Source organism: Rattus rattus, chromosome 8 (genome assembly GCF_011064425.1).
Source record: "Rattus rattus isolate New Zealand chromosome 8, Rrattus_CSIRO_v1, whole genome shotgun sequence".
NCBI classification, from domain to species: domain Eukaryota; kingdom Metazoa; phylum Chordata; class Mammalia; order Rodentia; family Muridae; genus Rattus; species Rattus rattus.
The window spans coordinates 22,993,894-23,008,502 of NC_046161.1; the positions used below are offsets into that span (position 1 = coordinate 22,993,894).

General features: G+C 46.7%; 1 protein-coding gene across 2 annotated transcripts in view; it reads right to left on the minus strand.

The window, feature by feature from the left end:
- Positions 1-504: 504 nt before the first annotated feature.
- The window catches only part of Jam3 (junctional adhesion molecule 3), a 59,913-nt gene continuing 45,808 nt past the window's right edge, over positions 505-14,609 (minus strand). Inside the window, exons 2-9 of one of the 2 annotated variants that reach the window (XM_032909473.1) lie at positions 10,232-10,297; positions 9,418-9,531; positions 4,735-4,887; positions 4,107-4,309; positions 3,164-3,263; positions 1,905-2,034; positions 1,768-1,822; positions 505-1,475 (exon numbers count right to left, since the gene is read on the minus strand). In XM_032909473.1, the coding sequence (XP_032765364.1) occupies positions 1,440-1,475; positions 1,768-1,822; positions 1,905-2,034; positions 3,164-3,263; positions 4,107-4,309; positions 4,735-4,887; positions 9,418-9,531; positions 10,232-10,297 (857 nt within the window). In that variant the 3' untranslated portion in view covers positions 505-1,439. Of the gene's footprint in view, positions 1,476-1,767; positions 1,823-1,904; positions 2,035-3,163; positions 3,264-4,106; positions 4,310-4,734; positions 4,888-9,417; positions 9,532-10,231; positions 10,300-14,609 lie in introns of both variants that reach the window. The other variant, XM_032909472.1, reaches the window with a different exon arrangement.

Consider the following 14,609-nt stretch of genomic DNA (forward strand, 5'->3'; position numbering starts at 1 on the left):
GAGTTATGCTGGACACAACAGCTTGTCATGCAGGAGACAGCCTGGAGTGCTGAGACTTTCATCCCAACAAAGAATCTTAAAATCTTACTGTAGTTGCCATGTTCAGTTTCAAAATTGACTTTGGTCTCAGATACATTTATCAACTAAACAAATATTTAAAATGATTCTCACAAGCAAGTGGCTTTGTCTTAAAAGCTACCCAAAACAGACTGGGGTTCTGTCACAGGCACTCAAAGACTAGGAACTACTGGCCTTCCTCAGCTTCCTGCCTAAGACCAGCCCAAAATACCACCAGTGAGTGACCATTATGATCGGGTGCAGAGCTGAGGTCAGGGCAGTGTAGGGTTAAACAGACATTCCATCCCATACAAGTCAGTAACCGTGAGCAGTTTAGCAGGACCATCCAACTAGGACTGCACAGGGCCTCTCTGGGAATAGGACATGGTAAAACTAGCCTAGGAGTTCCTGTGCAGTTTCTTGATTAAAAAAAGATACAAACATGACTAAATTGGAATTCTTTAATGGTTTCCTAAGCAACAGTGGTCAGACAGAGTAAGTTTTCTTATGAAAAAATGCTAAAACTTCTTTTGAACAAAGGAATATTCAACCTTAAGAAAAATCCTTAAAAGACTTTATTACTGGTACTTTCCAATTGAACACTAGCAGCCCAAGCCTTCTACCTTAAGTTGAACTCTTAAAAAAATAAGTTTTAAAACACTCTATGCTAATATATTTACAGTTTATATAGAAATTTTCAATAATCAAAATACATCTTTAGCAAAAATTTAGAATGTTAAATTTTTATAAAATAAGCAAGACCAATAGAAAAGGAGAATTCAGTACCATTTCAGACTTAGCTTAAGACAGAGGTTCTCCTAACTCCTGGCAACTCTTTGGAAGGAGAGTTCCTTAGGCAAGAGCCCTTTTCCCAGCAAGCAATTTCACCTTTCTGATTTGGGTTTTTATAAAATGCTGATCCAAGCAGATTCTCCAGGATGGAAATGACAATACTGGCCAATCAACAGAGGCACCACGGTGGGTCAGGGTCCAGGGAGCAAGGCACTGCCTGAAAACCTTCCTGGGCACTGTCACGGGCGTCAGGCACACTGCTGCTGCAGCCCAGCGCCTCAGCCTCTCTCGGCCAGTGTTGTCCTGGCAGCTAAACAGCCCCAACTGCCCTTTGCCGGAGAGCTGACCAGAAGGGCCTCGGAGACCACCCTAATGCCCACAAGATCAGGCTAGCAACAGTCTGTCTACGTCCGTCCTCAGGAGGATTTCTTTTATTCTTGTGGCTTGTTAAAGAGGAAGGAAGGAATCATCAACTTTGGCCAAAACAAAATGCTTCTGCGCATCTAGCTCTGCCGGGTTCTCTGGGTCCCCGCAGCCTGTGACCAGCTTCCCACACAGGTGCTTGTGTGTGCTCTCCCAGCCAACAGGTCTCAGATAACAAAAGATGACTTGTGTCTGAAGTCACCCTGCAAAGGCAACAAAGAATCAATTCAGGGGCTTTGTTGGGTGGTATTTGACATACACTGGTCAAATCAAATGTAAGCTAATCTTGTCCCCTAAAAATGAAGCCAGGAGCAAAACTAGGAATGAAATCCTCATTCTTCAGCAGTAACCTCTGTTAGCACTAAGGAGTTTCCATGGGGGCAAAGAGCTCAGAGAGTACACTAACTTCCAGGACCCCGAGAGCCACTGGGCTGCCAAGCAGAAGGTAGTTTTCCAAGCAGGACACACCGGGACCAGTAGGGTTTCTGCTCTTACCTCTTCACTTGTCCGGATGTAGTTGACGCCTTCATGCTTCCCTGGGCTTTTATAACTGTGAACACAAGAGGACAGACAGCTCAGTAGTGCACCTACGCTATTAATACAAGTGTGAACCGCAGACAAGGCAGGTGTACCTTTCTCCATCCTGTTTACTGCTGATGAAGCAGCCTCGTCTGTACGCACAGCAGATGCCCATTGTGATCACAGCAAGAACAATAAGGACAACCAGGACTCCCCCAATAATCCCAGCAATGTTCAAATCATCTGCAGAAAAAGTTGATAGGCAGAGGTGGTGTGGTTCATCAAAAGACCCTGACCTCAGCTCTCCTTCCCAACACCTACGCCAACCCATTTAACCCTCTGTCCACTCATGCCTATTCTAGCAAGAACAGGAAACCGACCCATCAACATCTCTCTGGATAAGATGATACTGTCTACCATAACCCCTGATACCATAAGACACACTGGGCTGTGGATGGTTCAAATGCAGTTATACTCAAAGCCACTGAAAGACACTTACCAATGCAGAAAAGGCTTTAGAATCTTGTAAATAATATTCATGGAGAAATGGCTATATTTATATAGAATCGAGCCAGGAGCCCTAAGGAAAGTAACCTTCCTAAATTCATACAGCCTATCTTTGCTAGAGATTATTTGAAGAAAAGAAAGCTTCAAATCTTAGCCATAAAAACCATTGCATGCAAACTTGACCTTCCACCTCAGTGGCTGCCTGGCCCTGGCCCTCGAATAACCCCCTGCAGGCTTCCAGACAGAGGCTCTAGTGGTTTTCTCCCTCTGTAAATAAAGGTGCTTGAAGAATGCAGGAAACCTTCCTACAGCAGTGAATTACCCTAAAGTAATTCCCCAAATTGGACGGATGAGATGCATTACAATTTTACATGGATAGACACTTGTGGCAAGTTTGGGTGATCCCTGAACTGTGTATGCAACAGGATCTGGGGTCGGCCACAACTAAGAATGGAGGAAGGTCCCCAGTGGCTCAGCTCGCCCTATCCACTTCCTCCCAACTCCTCCCCCTGAGCCCGACACATACCGATGACATCATGGAACAGGAGAAAAGCATGAGGCTTTTGAGTTTCCAGCAAAAATAGCTACTCTAACTGGCTAAATTCCCAGAGGCCCATCAGGGCTCCCTACACAACTGTTTTTGACACTTCTATCATCTACCAAAAAGATGTATTACACCTGGCACAAGTTCCAAAGACGATTGGTACCAACACCCAAGCCCCCAGGATGTTGGTTTGAGGATCTTCTCCTTGAGACCTCCTGCTCTTTTGTACCCCGGTCAGGCTCCCAGTGTCAGCTGCAAAGCTAGCATTCAACTTGGATCTTCTACGCACTCCCCAGTCTTCAGTGTAATCAAGTGACTCACAGACTTCCATGTCCTGCCCCTCACAGCGGGCCGCGCCTGCGTCATTGGAAGCAATGCAGTAATACTGCCCAGAGTCATCCTTGTGGACAGCACTGAAAACCTGTTTTAGAAAGGACAGGTATTACTCCACTCAACAGGACAGACTGAGTGACAGACCAGAGGCTGGCACCCGAGGCCCACAGCGATTCACGCCATCACTATGTGCAGTGTATTTCACAAAGCAGGCCGCCTCCTTCCCTGCTGCAGTGCCTGAAGTCAGCGTGTCCTTCGTACATGGCCACACCATGCTGTTTCTTTCTCTTTTCTCTCCCATGGGAACTCCTCCTCCCAGGAGGTTATTCTTTTTTCTTTCCTTTTTTTGTTTTTTGTTTTTGTTTTTGACAGAATTTTTCTGTATAGACTTGGATGTCCTGGAACTCACTCTGTAGACCAGAATGGCCTCAAACACACAGAAATCCTCCTGCCTCCTGAGTGCTGGGATTTAAGGTATGTGCTGCCAGTCACCATCAGGCACCAGGAAGTTATTCTGAAGCAAATTCAAGACAGGTTTAGTCTCTACATGATGAGACTATGATCACAATTCTGTTGATAAAGACTTAATAGCAAGCATGTGCCCAGTAAGCACGCGTCCTTCACATGATGTATATGTTCTTAAGCACATGTCCTTCACATGATGTATGTGCTCTGTTGATTACTTAAACTAGGACTCTAATGATGTGAACCCACTTGTTTTTCTGCCCCTGGGACTCATCCAGATGTCCAAGTTTCCGTTTTGCTTTACCACTTAGCATTTGTTTATAGGGAAGCAAAGCTACCTTTCATGTAGTGTTCCTCATGTTCTAGGTTGTGCCTCTGCCTTGAAAAGGAGCCTCCCTGGCTCTCCTTACAGGCATCCTAGGCCCCAACAAACACACCCGCTTCCTCGCCTTGGAGGAGCTCTTACCAGAGTGCCTGTCTCTGAGTTCACGTGGAAGGAGGAATTCTGGAACCTGGGATTGGCTCTGGAATCCGTAGGCAGTGGCACGTCATTGCGGTACCAGCTGTAGTACGGCCGAGGATAGCCCTCGCTCTCTTGGCACTGCAGTGTTGCCGCCTTGCCAACAGGCACAGCCTTTGGAACTCTGCAGACAGGGGCCACTGGCTTCACTGCAGGCAAAATACAGGTTGGTGTTTAAAATCTCAGCATAAGCCTGTCATACCGAAGCCTAGTGTAGTAACCAGCTCCAGAGACCACAGCCCAGCCACTGACTGCCTGCTGCCGGCACCCTGCTCCCTCTGAGTTCATTCCAGCCCGTGTGTCCATCTCACACTCAGTCCCCAGTTCTTCCGCCTTCAGCTGGCTGCAAAGGCAGGTCCCTGAGGCCAGCGAGGAACACAGCAGGAACGGTACGTGTTCCCATCTTCCCACCCCAACTCTGGACAGTGTCACTGGCTTCCCTCCCAAACTGCAGATAGCCATGGGAACACAGCTCTGGAGGAATGAATCAAAATAGGAGCTAACCTCTTATTCTAGAGCTAAGGACTGACTCCTAAGGGCTGGAGTGGAAAAGCTTGATGTTAGTGGGGCCTACCTTGCACAATTAACTCAATGGTAATCTCATCAACTTCTTTTCGGTCATTTAGAGCAACGACCTCACAGCGATAGATGGCTGAGTCTGACCGTGTCACGTTCCAGATCCTCAGAGAAGTTTTTCCAAACACATCTGTGCGACCGGCCAGGTCTCCTGTAAAAGAGAAGACACAAGATCCGAGGTACTGGAAGACAGTGTGGGGCTGGACTTGATGGCAGAGCAAGAAGACTGCACAGAGCTATCTGTCCCAGTGTGAAAGACGTGCCCTTCATGAGGACCAGGCCACTGCCTGCCCCCATGTGCACCTGAGCATCAACGACAGCTCCGGCACTCACGACAGAGCCGGGAGCCGTGCTGCTCTTCATCATCCCCAGAGGAGGTGATTAGTTAAAGCAAAAGTTAAAAGAAAATTAAAGAAAAACAAATAGACATTAAAAAACAAAGTCCACAGAGGATGCTGTGGCTATCCACATGGAAAAGAAGAAAGCTGACCCCTGGCTGCCCCCCTAGTCAACAAACACCCACTGAGAGTTGAACAAGAACTGGGCATTTATTCGCAACCCCATAAGCTTACAGGAATTGAGTTTGAGGTTAGCCTAGGCAACAGAGTAAACTCGAGGCCAGCCTGGGCAGTATTAGCAAAGTACAGTCTCAAAAAGTAAAAACTAAAAGTCAAGGAAAAAATGCCTAAATTTTTTAGATTTATTTGCTTTATGTGGATGAATGTTTGCCTGCATGTGTGTCTGTACAGCAGATATATGACTGATGTGTGTGGAATCAAACCCGGGTCCTCTGCAAGAGCAGCCAGTGCTCTAACCACTGAGCCATCTCTCCAGACGACATATTCTTCATGACCTTGGCTTCAGTAACAGTTTCTTAGATACAACAACAAAAACACAAGCACAAAAATTTGGGGTTATGCTAGATTCCATCAAGTTAACAGCAGCTGTGCTTTAAAGGACATAAGAAGACAATCTACACAGTAGGAGAAATTCTCCAAGCCATGTCAGAAAAAGGACTACCTCTGCAATATAGCAATCTACAATTCAATGGAAATAGGTGCATTTTTTAAATGAACCTAACAGTCGAACAGATATTTCTCCCAAGAAACTGCAGCTTCCCACTTTGCACATGAAGAGATGAATCTCCACTCGGACATCGTTATATTCTCTAAGACTATTAAGGTCAAAGGTCAGGTGATCACAAGTGTGGGTGTGACTCTGGGGTAAGCACTGAAGTGTGAGTGGCTGGGCAAGTGGCTCGCTCAGTGGTTAAGGACAGTTACTACTTTTGCAGAGGCTCCAGGTTTGGTCCCCAGCAACTGCACGGTGGCTCACAACCCCATAACTCCAGTTCCACAGGAGCCAATGCCCTCTTCCGACCTCCGCATACCCACCACGCAGATGTATGCAGGCAAAATACACACATAAAAATAAAAAAAAAATGGTCATGCAACTTTGGAATACCGTCTGACAGTTTCCTCAAAAGCTTGGCGTGCAGCTACCATGTGGGCCAGTAGCTGTGAACTTGGTCTTCACACAGAGATGAGTACAGAGTACTGATGACAGCCAGTGTAAAACAGCCCATCTGTACCACATCACCTGATGCATGCTCAAAGCAACATGGTGCTTACACAGAGAACAGTGACCCCACCACAGAAGGGAACAAGGTGCGCACCTGTCTCCTGAAAGTTCTGTGCTAAGCAAAAGAAGCTTTACAAGATGTCTCCAGAAAATGCAAAGCCTGCCAGGTGTGTAGATAAGGGCTGCTAAGAGGTAAGGGAAGGACCCTGACTCCTCATAGCATGGACTTCTTCTCTGGCTATAGAAAAGTTCTGAGATTGACAGAGTGTGGTTCCATACCTATGTGAGTCTAAAATCTGAATTTTACACTTCAAGGGAGACAGGAGTAACAGGTATAACAGGAGTAATAGGTTTAACGGGTGTAACAGGAGTAGCAGGTGTAACAAGAGTAACAGGAGTAGCAGGTGTAACAGGAGTACCAGGTGTAATAGGAGTAACAGGTGTAATAGGAGTAACAAGTGCAACAGATATAACAAGAGTTAACAGGAGTAGTAGGTGTAACAAGAGTAACAGGTGTAACAGTTGTAACAAGAATATCAGGTGTAACAGGAGTAGTAGGAGTTACAGGTATAATAGATGTAATAGGAGTAACAGGTGTAACAAGAGTAACAGGTGTAACAAGTAGCAGGTGTAACAAGAGTAACAGGTGTAACAGTTGTAACAAGAGTAACAGGTGTAACAGGAGTAATAGGAATAACCGGTATAATAGGTGTAATAGGAGTAACAGGTGTAAAAAGAGTAGCAGGTGTAACAAGAGTAACAGATGTAACAAGAGAAGAGGTATAACAGGAGTAATAGGAGTAACAGGAGTACTAGGAGTAACAGGTGTAACAAGAATAATAGGAGTGACAGGTGTAACAGGAGTAATAGGAGTAACAGGTGTAACAGGTGTAATAGGAGTAACAGGTGTAAAACGAGTAACAGGTCTAACAAGAGTAACAGGAGTAGCAGGTGTAACAAAAGTAACAGGTGTAACAAGAGTAGCAGGTATAACAAGAGTAACAGGTGTAACAAGAGTAACAGGTGTAACAGAAGTAACAGGTGTAACAAGAGTAGCAGGTATAACAAGAGTAACAGGTGTAAAAGGAGTAACAGGTATAACAAGAGTAGCAGGTGTAACAAGAGTAACAGGTGTAACAAGAGTAGCAGGTGTAACAAGAGTAACAGGTGTAACAAGAGTAGCAGGTGTAACAGAAGTAACAGGTGTAACAAGAGTAGCAGGTATAACAAGAATAACAGGTGTAACAAGAGTAGAAGGTATAACAAGAGTAGCAGGTGCAACAAGAGTAACTGGAGTAGCAGGTGTAACAAGAATAACAGGTGTAACAGAAGTAACAGGAGTAACAGGAGTGACAGCAGTCCTGACTCCACCCTTCTGCTTCTTTGTGGTACATGTCCTTCATGATAATCATTCCTATGGCTCTGATGTCCACAAAGAGAAAGTTGCTATTATTTGTGATACAAGAGATAACTCAGGGCCTCATGCATACCAGATCCACAGATCCATCACTCTGCCCACCCCACCCCAGCCCGAGGGAAATAAGAGTTTTCTTAAAGATTTATTTTTAGTATTTGTTATTACATGTACTGTGTGTGGGTACGTGCAAGTATGAGCACAGTACCTACAGACTACGGAGGAGCTAGAGTTACAGCTGGGAGTAGGAACTAAGCTCAGTCCTCTACAACAGCACACACTCTTAACAACTCCATCATCCCGCTAGCCCCAGCCTCCCAAAAAATTATTGGGTTTTTATAGTTTTAATAAGTGGGTCTTTTTTTAAAGACTCATTTATAGTCTTAGTGTAGGAGTGTTTTGTCTACACACCACATGCATGCATTCATGGCCTGTGAGAGCCAGGAGAAGTCAGATCCCCTGGAGTTGTCAGTTCTAGAGGGTGCTGCCACCGAGCTACACATATAGCCCTTGGAAGTTGTTGGGTTTGACCTTTTTTCCACCTCAGTCATAGAAACTGAATTCAGGGTTTGTCAATGCTAAGGAAGCACTGTACCTCCGAGCTACAGCTGTAGCCTGCAAACTATTTTTAAGACCTCCTATTTAACGTTCCCTCACTGCCACATGGAAAGTAACAGCTGCCTCTCATGGCCCCAGCACTGCATCCCTTAGCACAGTCAATCCCAGCAATTCTCCCCTTGCATTTCCAATGCTGCTACCTCAGCTCAGCCGTTATGAGCAACCCCACCCACCGGGCTCTGCACAGAAAATCTGATCTGGTCTTGCTCGGAGCTGTGCTCACCTCCAGTCTGTCACTTCTCTTAGCACCTCTGATGGGTACCGTCTGCTGTCCAGACAACTGTGTCTGACACCCCATGTACCTCGAATTTTCCTCATCTCTCTCTCAGCCAGGCCTTGGCTACAGATCTTCTCAGCAGCTGAGCTCTCGCTGGTTCATGTGTGTCCATATGTAGCAATCATTCCTGCCCTACGTCTCTCACCATGCAGCACTTGCTATCTTGTAGACTGCCTGAGCACTCTGCAGCCTACTGTCCTGATGCCTGGCTCTCAGTCGTCTCCTCCTCCTCCTCCTCCTCCTCCTCCTCCTCCTCCTCCTCCTCCTCCTCCTCCTCCTCCTCCTCCTCCTCTTCTCCTCCTCCTCCCCTCCTCCTCCTCCTCTTCCTCTTCTTCTTCCTCCTCTTCCCTCCTCCTCCTCTTCCTCCTTGCCATCCGATGGTAGCTTACATTAGTACTGCCCCCAGATAATGTCCTGCCGCAGGACAGTGTAGGGAGGTCCCAGACCTAACACTGGACACAGTGGAGCTCAATCCTGTGTCCCTAAGCTGCTGTGATGATCCCTTTGGGTGCTCACTCACAGTATGTCTGTTGTGGGCCATAACAACATGGCTAAGGAAATGGTTTGCTGTGATTTCTCAGGTGATCTGTGCAAGGATCCGTCCTTACTAAGAAGCTGGGATTTGTTGAAGCTGCATTGTACGGGGACAAGGGGTTCACATCAATGCTAAAATTGAAATATTCTCCAATGATAACCTCAGAAACTCAGAAGAGGAGCAGGCTAATAACCTGGGAAAAATGTTATTGTAAATAAGTTCCGCGACCTGTGAACAAAAGAGGAGTAGCGCATACCTTGAATCTTGTTGTCAAAATACACATATGTGGTTTGGCCATCTTGGATTTTCTTCCATTCAATCCTAGGGTCATTTGTCTGTGAGTCCGTAATGATACAAGACAATTCCACACCTGGAGAGCAATGGGAGAAAGATTATAAAGTCCAGACATTCCAAGATGAGCTTCTGCCAGAAGAACAATACAAACATTAGTAAGGGTTTCACCACAGAGAGCGTACCTCCCCTCAGACACCGCATCTATCATGTGAGATTTCTCTGTTGTGTAGGTACAAGGGCAGGCAGGAAAGATGGCAGTCAGTGTGAACTGCAGAGCACGCTGCTAGTCTACCCATACACAATAGCCGTCCTGAACATTCCTGCCGATTACATACAGGGGAGTAGGGGCTGGACAGATGGCTCAGTGGTTAAGAGCACTTACTGCTCTTGCAGAGAGCAGCTCAACTTCCAGCACACAACTATCTATAACTCCATCTCCTAGAGATCCCTCTTCTGGCCTCTGCAGCATCCTTCTGACATGAACGTAGACAGACACACAGTCACAAACACATATTTGTAGATGATAATAGATTGGGTGTGGTGGTGCACACTTTAATCCCAGCACCTGGAAGGTGAGACAGACAGATTTCTGTGAGCTACAAGCCAGTCTGGTCTCTACAGTAGATTCCATGCTGGCCAGGGTTACACGGTGAGATCCTGTCTCAAACAGCAAATATATAAATATATCGATACACTGGAACAGGTACTGGGTTGGCTGCAGAGCTACCAATGTCCACTAGAGGGCCCCATCCCGCTCCATGTTTCCTTGCACTTACTTTCAAATTCATGAACCACTGGGTTGCGGTTGCTGGATTTGAGGTTCACTGCCTCTATCACGCAGCCTGAAGGGAAAAACACAAGTAAAATCAGACATCCCCATGACAGCTGAAACACTGAATGGCGGCCACAACTTTTCCTTCCATGCAAACATGGATGTGCATTACAAAACACAGGAGGTGTGCAAATACATCCTCAACAGTGTCTGACAGACAAGTAGTTGATGCTTCCCTTTGTTTATCATAAGCTAAGAGAATTTCAGGGAAAGCTTGGAAAGTGGAAAGAACCTCCCGTTATTACTACCCATGATGACAAAGGACAGCACCAAGACCCAGCAAGCTGGAACAGATGGCTTCTCTGTGAATCCTGAGCCGCGGTGGCCTCTCTGCTACGTTTGTGACAGGGTCTCTCACCAGGCTGGAGTCCTGGATTAGGATAGGACATCTAGTGTGACCCTCAAGGCTCTCTGCCTCTCCAGCACTGGATGACCGACGTATACCACCACGGCTGCTTTCTCTAGAGACCTAACTAAGGTCTCAATGCTTCCAAGGCAGAGCGCCCTTGAAATTATGCCCCTAGCCTGTATTTTATTTTTAAATGGCGCTTAGTGTCTTAGGTTGGGTTTCTACTGCTGATAATGCACCATGACTACAAGCAACGTGGGGAGGAAAGAGTTGATTTCATCCTACAACTCTTCACACTCCACCACTGAGGGAAATCAAGGCAGGAACCTGCAGGCAGGACCCAAAGCAGAAGCCATGGAGGAATGATGTTTACTGGCCTGTTCCTCATGGCTTCCGCAACCTGCTTCCCAAATGCCTTAGGACCACCTGGGCAGGGCTGCACCACCCACGTGGGCTGGGCCCTCCCACATTAATCATTAATCAAGAAAAGGCCCCCACAGACTTGCCCCTGTGATCTGGCCAAGAGCTCCCTGTGAGTTGTTGGTCATAAAGGCCTCAAAGGCACACTGAGGACAGGCCACTGCCACTGCTGTTGGTTGTCCACTAACTGATGTAACTCCAAATCGATAAAGACACTATTGGCTTTAGATGCAGGACATAGAGAAGCCAACAGGAAATTGGCTTACACTGTTGCCAGAAGGTGCTGTATAGGCTGCTAAAGAGAAAAGACATCAATGGCCTTACCCAGTGCTGGACACTGCACGCTACAATATTGACCTGCTGGCAACCTATGGCCACTGGTACAACAGTGGCATGACTGTTAGGGGGTAACCCTGATCCACAGGAAGTAGTACTAGGAACTTGGTCAAAGCTTATGACTTGGGGATCCTACAGCCATTGCAACCGTGGACAAAGAAGCTCTTGTTGAGGTGCAGAGCTGTTAATGCACAGACTCATAAAACTGGTCAAGCGCCGAGTACGCCAAGTAATGAAGAGTGCTCAGCTGGGCAAGCACCATCCCTGTCAAGCTCCCCCCATCCAACGCTCAGGAAACTGCAAAACAGGTCAAAGGAACATAAAAAACGGGATGGAGAGGAGAGATGTGAAATGCTCACTTCTGGATATGCCATAGCTGTTATATACATCGACTCATGGCATCTGTGGTTACTATTGTGCCAGTAACCAGCACACGATCAAGCCAGTCGAAAAATTCCAATGTGGATGAGGGAGGGCCCAAGGCTCTGCTTCTTTTAGGGAAGTACTGGCAATTAAAGCCTTCTGAGAGAAAAGGAGCCAAACTTTCTTTGGGGATGCAGATGCTAATAGGTTGCTCATGTTGCGATGATGTCCACACGTTCACTCATGTGCATATGGAGAGCACTAATGTGGCTCAGTTATTAATAACAAGAACAACAACAAAAAGAGGGAGGACACGAAGCTGCAAGGGAGGGAAAGAGTGTAGGAGGCAGTGGGTGCTGGGAAGAGGTGGAGATGTAATCAAAACATTGTATAAATGCGTGGAGTTTTAAAAAAATAAAATACTATTTAAAATAATTTAAAAAAGAAGTGAGGGACCAGGAGTGGTAGTGCAGGCCAGTGACTCGGCACTAGGGAGGTTGAGGTTGGAAGAGCAAGAGTTTGAGGCCAGAATGTGATACATAGTAAATTCAGGGCCAATTAGGGCTACAGAGTGAGACCTTGTTTCAAAAAATAGGAGGAGTTAGGGAGCGATAATAAACATCTGGAAGACCCTTATCTGTGATCTAGCTATTTATTTTCCAAATGATAAAAGGGTCCCAAGGACATCCTACAATGCACCAACAACAGGTTATTTGTAGCACAATGAGAGCAAGCAGGAGAAAAGTTGGCATCCGTAAGTCTGAGCAAAGCAAATGAAGCTGAGAAGGTCAGAGTATCTCAGGTCATTTCCGAGTGTTCATATCCTCTGGTTACAAAGCTGGCTCCAAGAATTACCAGCACCCACCCTTCTGGACGTTCTACCCACAAGGCAAGTCTGTGCTTTCCCGGGGAAAACAACAGTAGTCAGGTAAGGATGTCACATGAAAATCCACCAGCTAAAGACTGTATGACGTCACACGTGAGGAGCCAGTCAGTAGTGAGCAGAGCAGACAGACAGCAGTGAGACCTACACTTACAGACACAGGATTCTGACAGGCACCAACTACAGTGGTTTGCTTCTTGTACATCAGCTGATTGCTCTGCTAAAGGAAATTATCATCCTGCCTGCAAAGTGATGCTTATTGTAGAAAAAGACCCAGCAAACCCGTACTTTGATAAGCAAAAGAGCAGGGCAAGGACGCACACAGGCTGCTGGGACTCTAACGAGCGCCTCTGAGCATCACTGGGGCTGAGCAGCACTCAGGCCCCCAGTGCCCTTGAGTGTAATGCTCCTGCATCCACTTCCCAGGCAGGGGACAGACAACAAGCACAGTCAAGAATCAAACCGGGAGTGTGGACTTATCATTCCCACTTCATGATTTTATTTCATTAATTTTCTTACAGGAAACATGCTAAAATCTACCCAGAACTAAAAGAGACAGCAACAAATTCACATAATAGAGATTTTATACTAAAAGGAAAACATAAATTAGACCCCGAAGTCTAAACTGATAGCCCATTGTTTTACCGAAATCCCTGTGCAGACAAGTTTGCAAGGGAAGTGGCTTAAGAAAGGTCCTGGTGTGATGTGCAGTTGGCACTGTCATCGCCAACCCACCAACCTCTTCCTCCAGCTCACACCATGGATCTGAACTAAGGGAGAAGGGCAGGGAACAGGCAAGATGAAGATGATAAAGCTCAGGAGGAAACACTGGCGCCCTGACGTTCAGCGCCTTCCTCATGGCCAGCACCCAGAGCGCTGTGTTCTCTGTTTCCCCTTCCCTTTCCTTACCGGGAACAATTGAGGCACCTGTGGACAAGAACTGCAGTTTCCTCCTTCAGTGTTGAGAGATCTAGAGACTTACTATTCCCTAAGCCAGACTCAGAAAGACACGTTTTCTCTCTTATGTACATGCTTGCACGCGCGCGTGTACGTGCACACACACACAGGAAAGGGGACTGTGGGAGGAAGAATCTAAAGTGAAGGGAAAAGAGGGGATGGGGTAAAGGGGAAATGAAATAGTGTGTTTTTTCTCATATATATGAGAGACAGAGGATGTCAGGAGGAGGACATTGTTGGGGGTGGACAGGGATGGGTGGGAGAGGCAGAAGGAGGGGCAAGCATGAGCAAAGTATAATGGCGTGCCCAGATGAGAACGCCACAGTGAAGCCACTATGCTAACTAAAGCAGCTGAAGGCAAGGACCACTGTCCAAGCCCTCACCCCTTGGAATGCGCACATCTTTGGGTCTTGCAAAACATGCCTGGAGGTTTTCACACGCAGTGCTACCTAGGAAGCCTTGAGCGGCCACTTGTTTGGTGGGGCCAGGCCTCCGTCTGTAGTTGTAGTCAGAAACAGCCTGGAGACACCCATGCTTCCTTCTACTGCCCCAGAGTGACTGGCTATAAAATGCTTCGAGAGCCTCAAACAAGACCAGCCAATAACATAAAATACTGCGACAGACCCAGACTTAGACTGTGAGAGGTGCTGAACTGTGGAATGGCCTGAGCTCCGGCCCGCACACTTGTTAGCTCTGCAGTCAGCTCACTGTGGCTCAATGTTCTAAGGGCTGTTGCACGCTCAGGAGAACTCAGTTCCAAGGGTGACTCCCAGTCCACATGAGCACCGCTCAGCCTCTCAGAGCAAACTATGCATCGTCCTTCATTTTCTTTCCTTCCTTTAGAACCAAAGCCATGCAAACAGGAGACTGGGTCTACTGACTGGTGAATAAGCAGCTGCCACAATGGGGGAAGGCTCTCTCTCTTTAGCAGTGGCTTTATTACCTTCAGGGCCGGCCGGGAGAGGAGAGCAACGATAAGCTTAGCTTTTCATGGAAAATTACGTTAACTGCAAT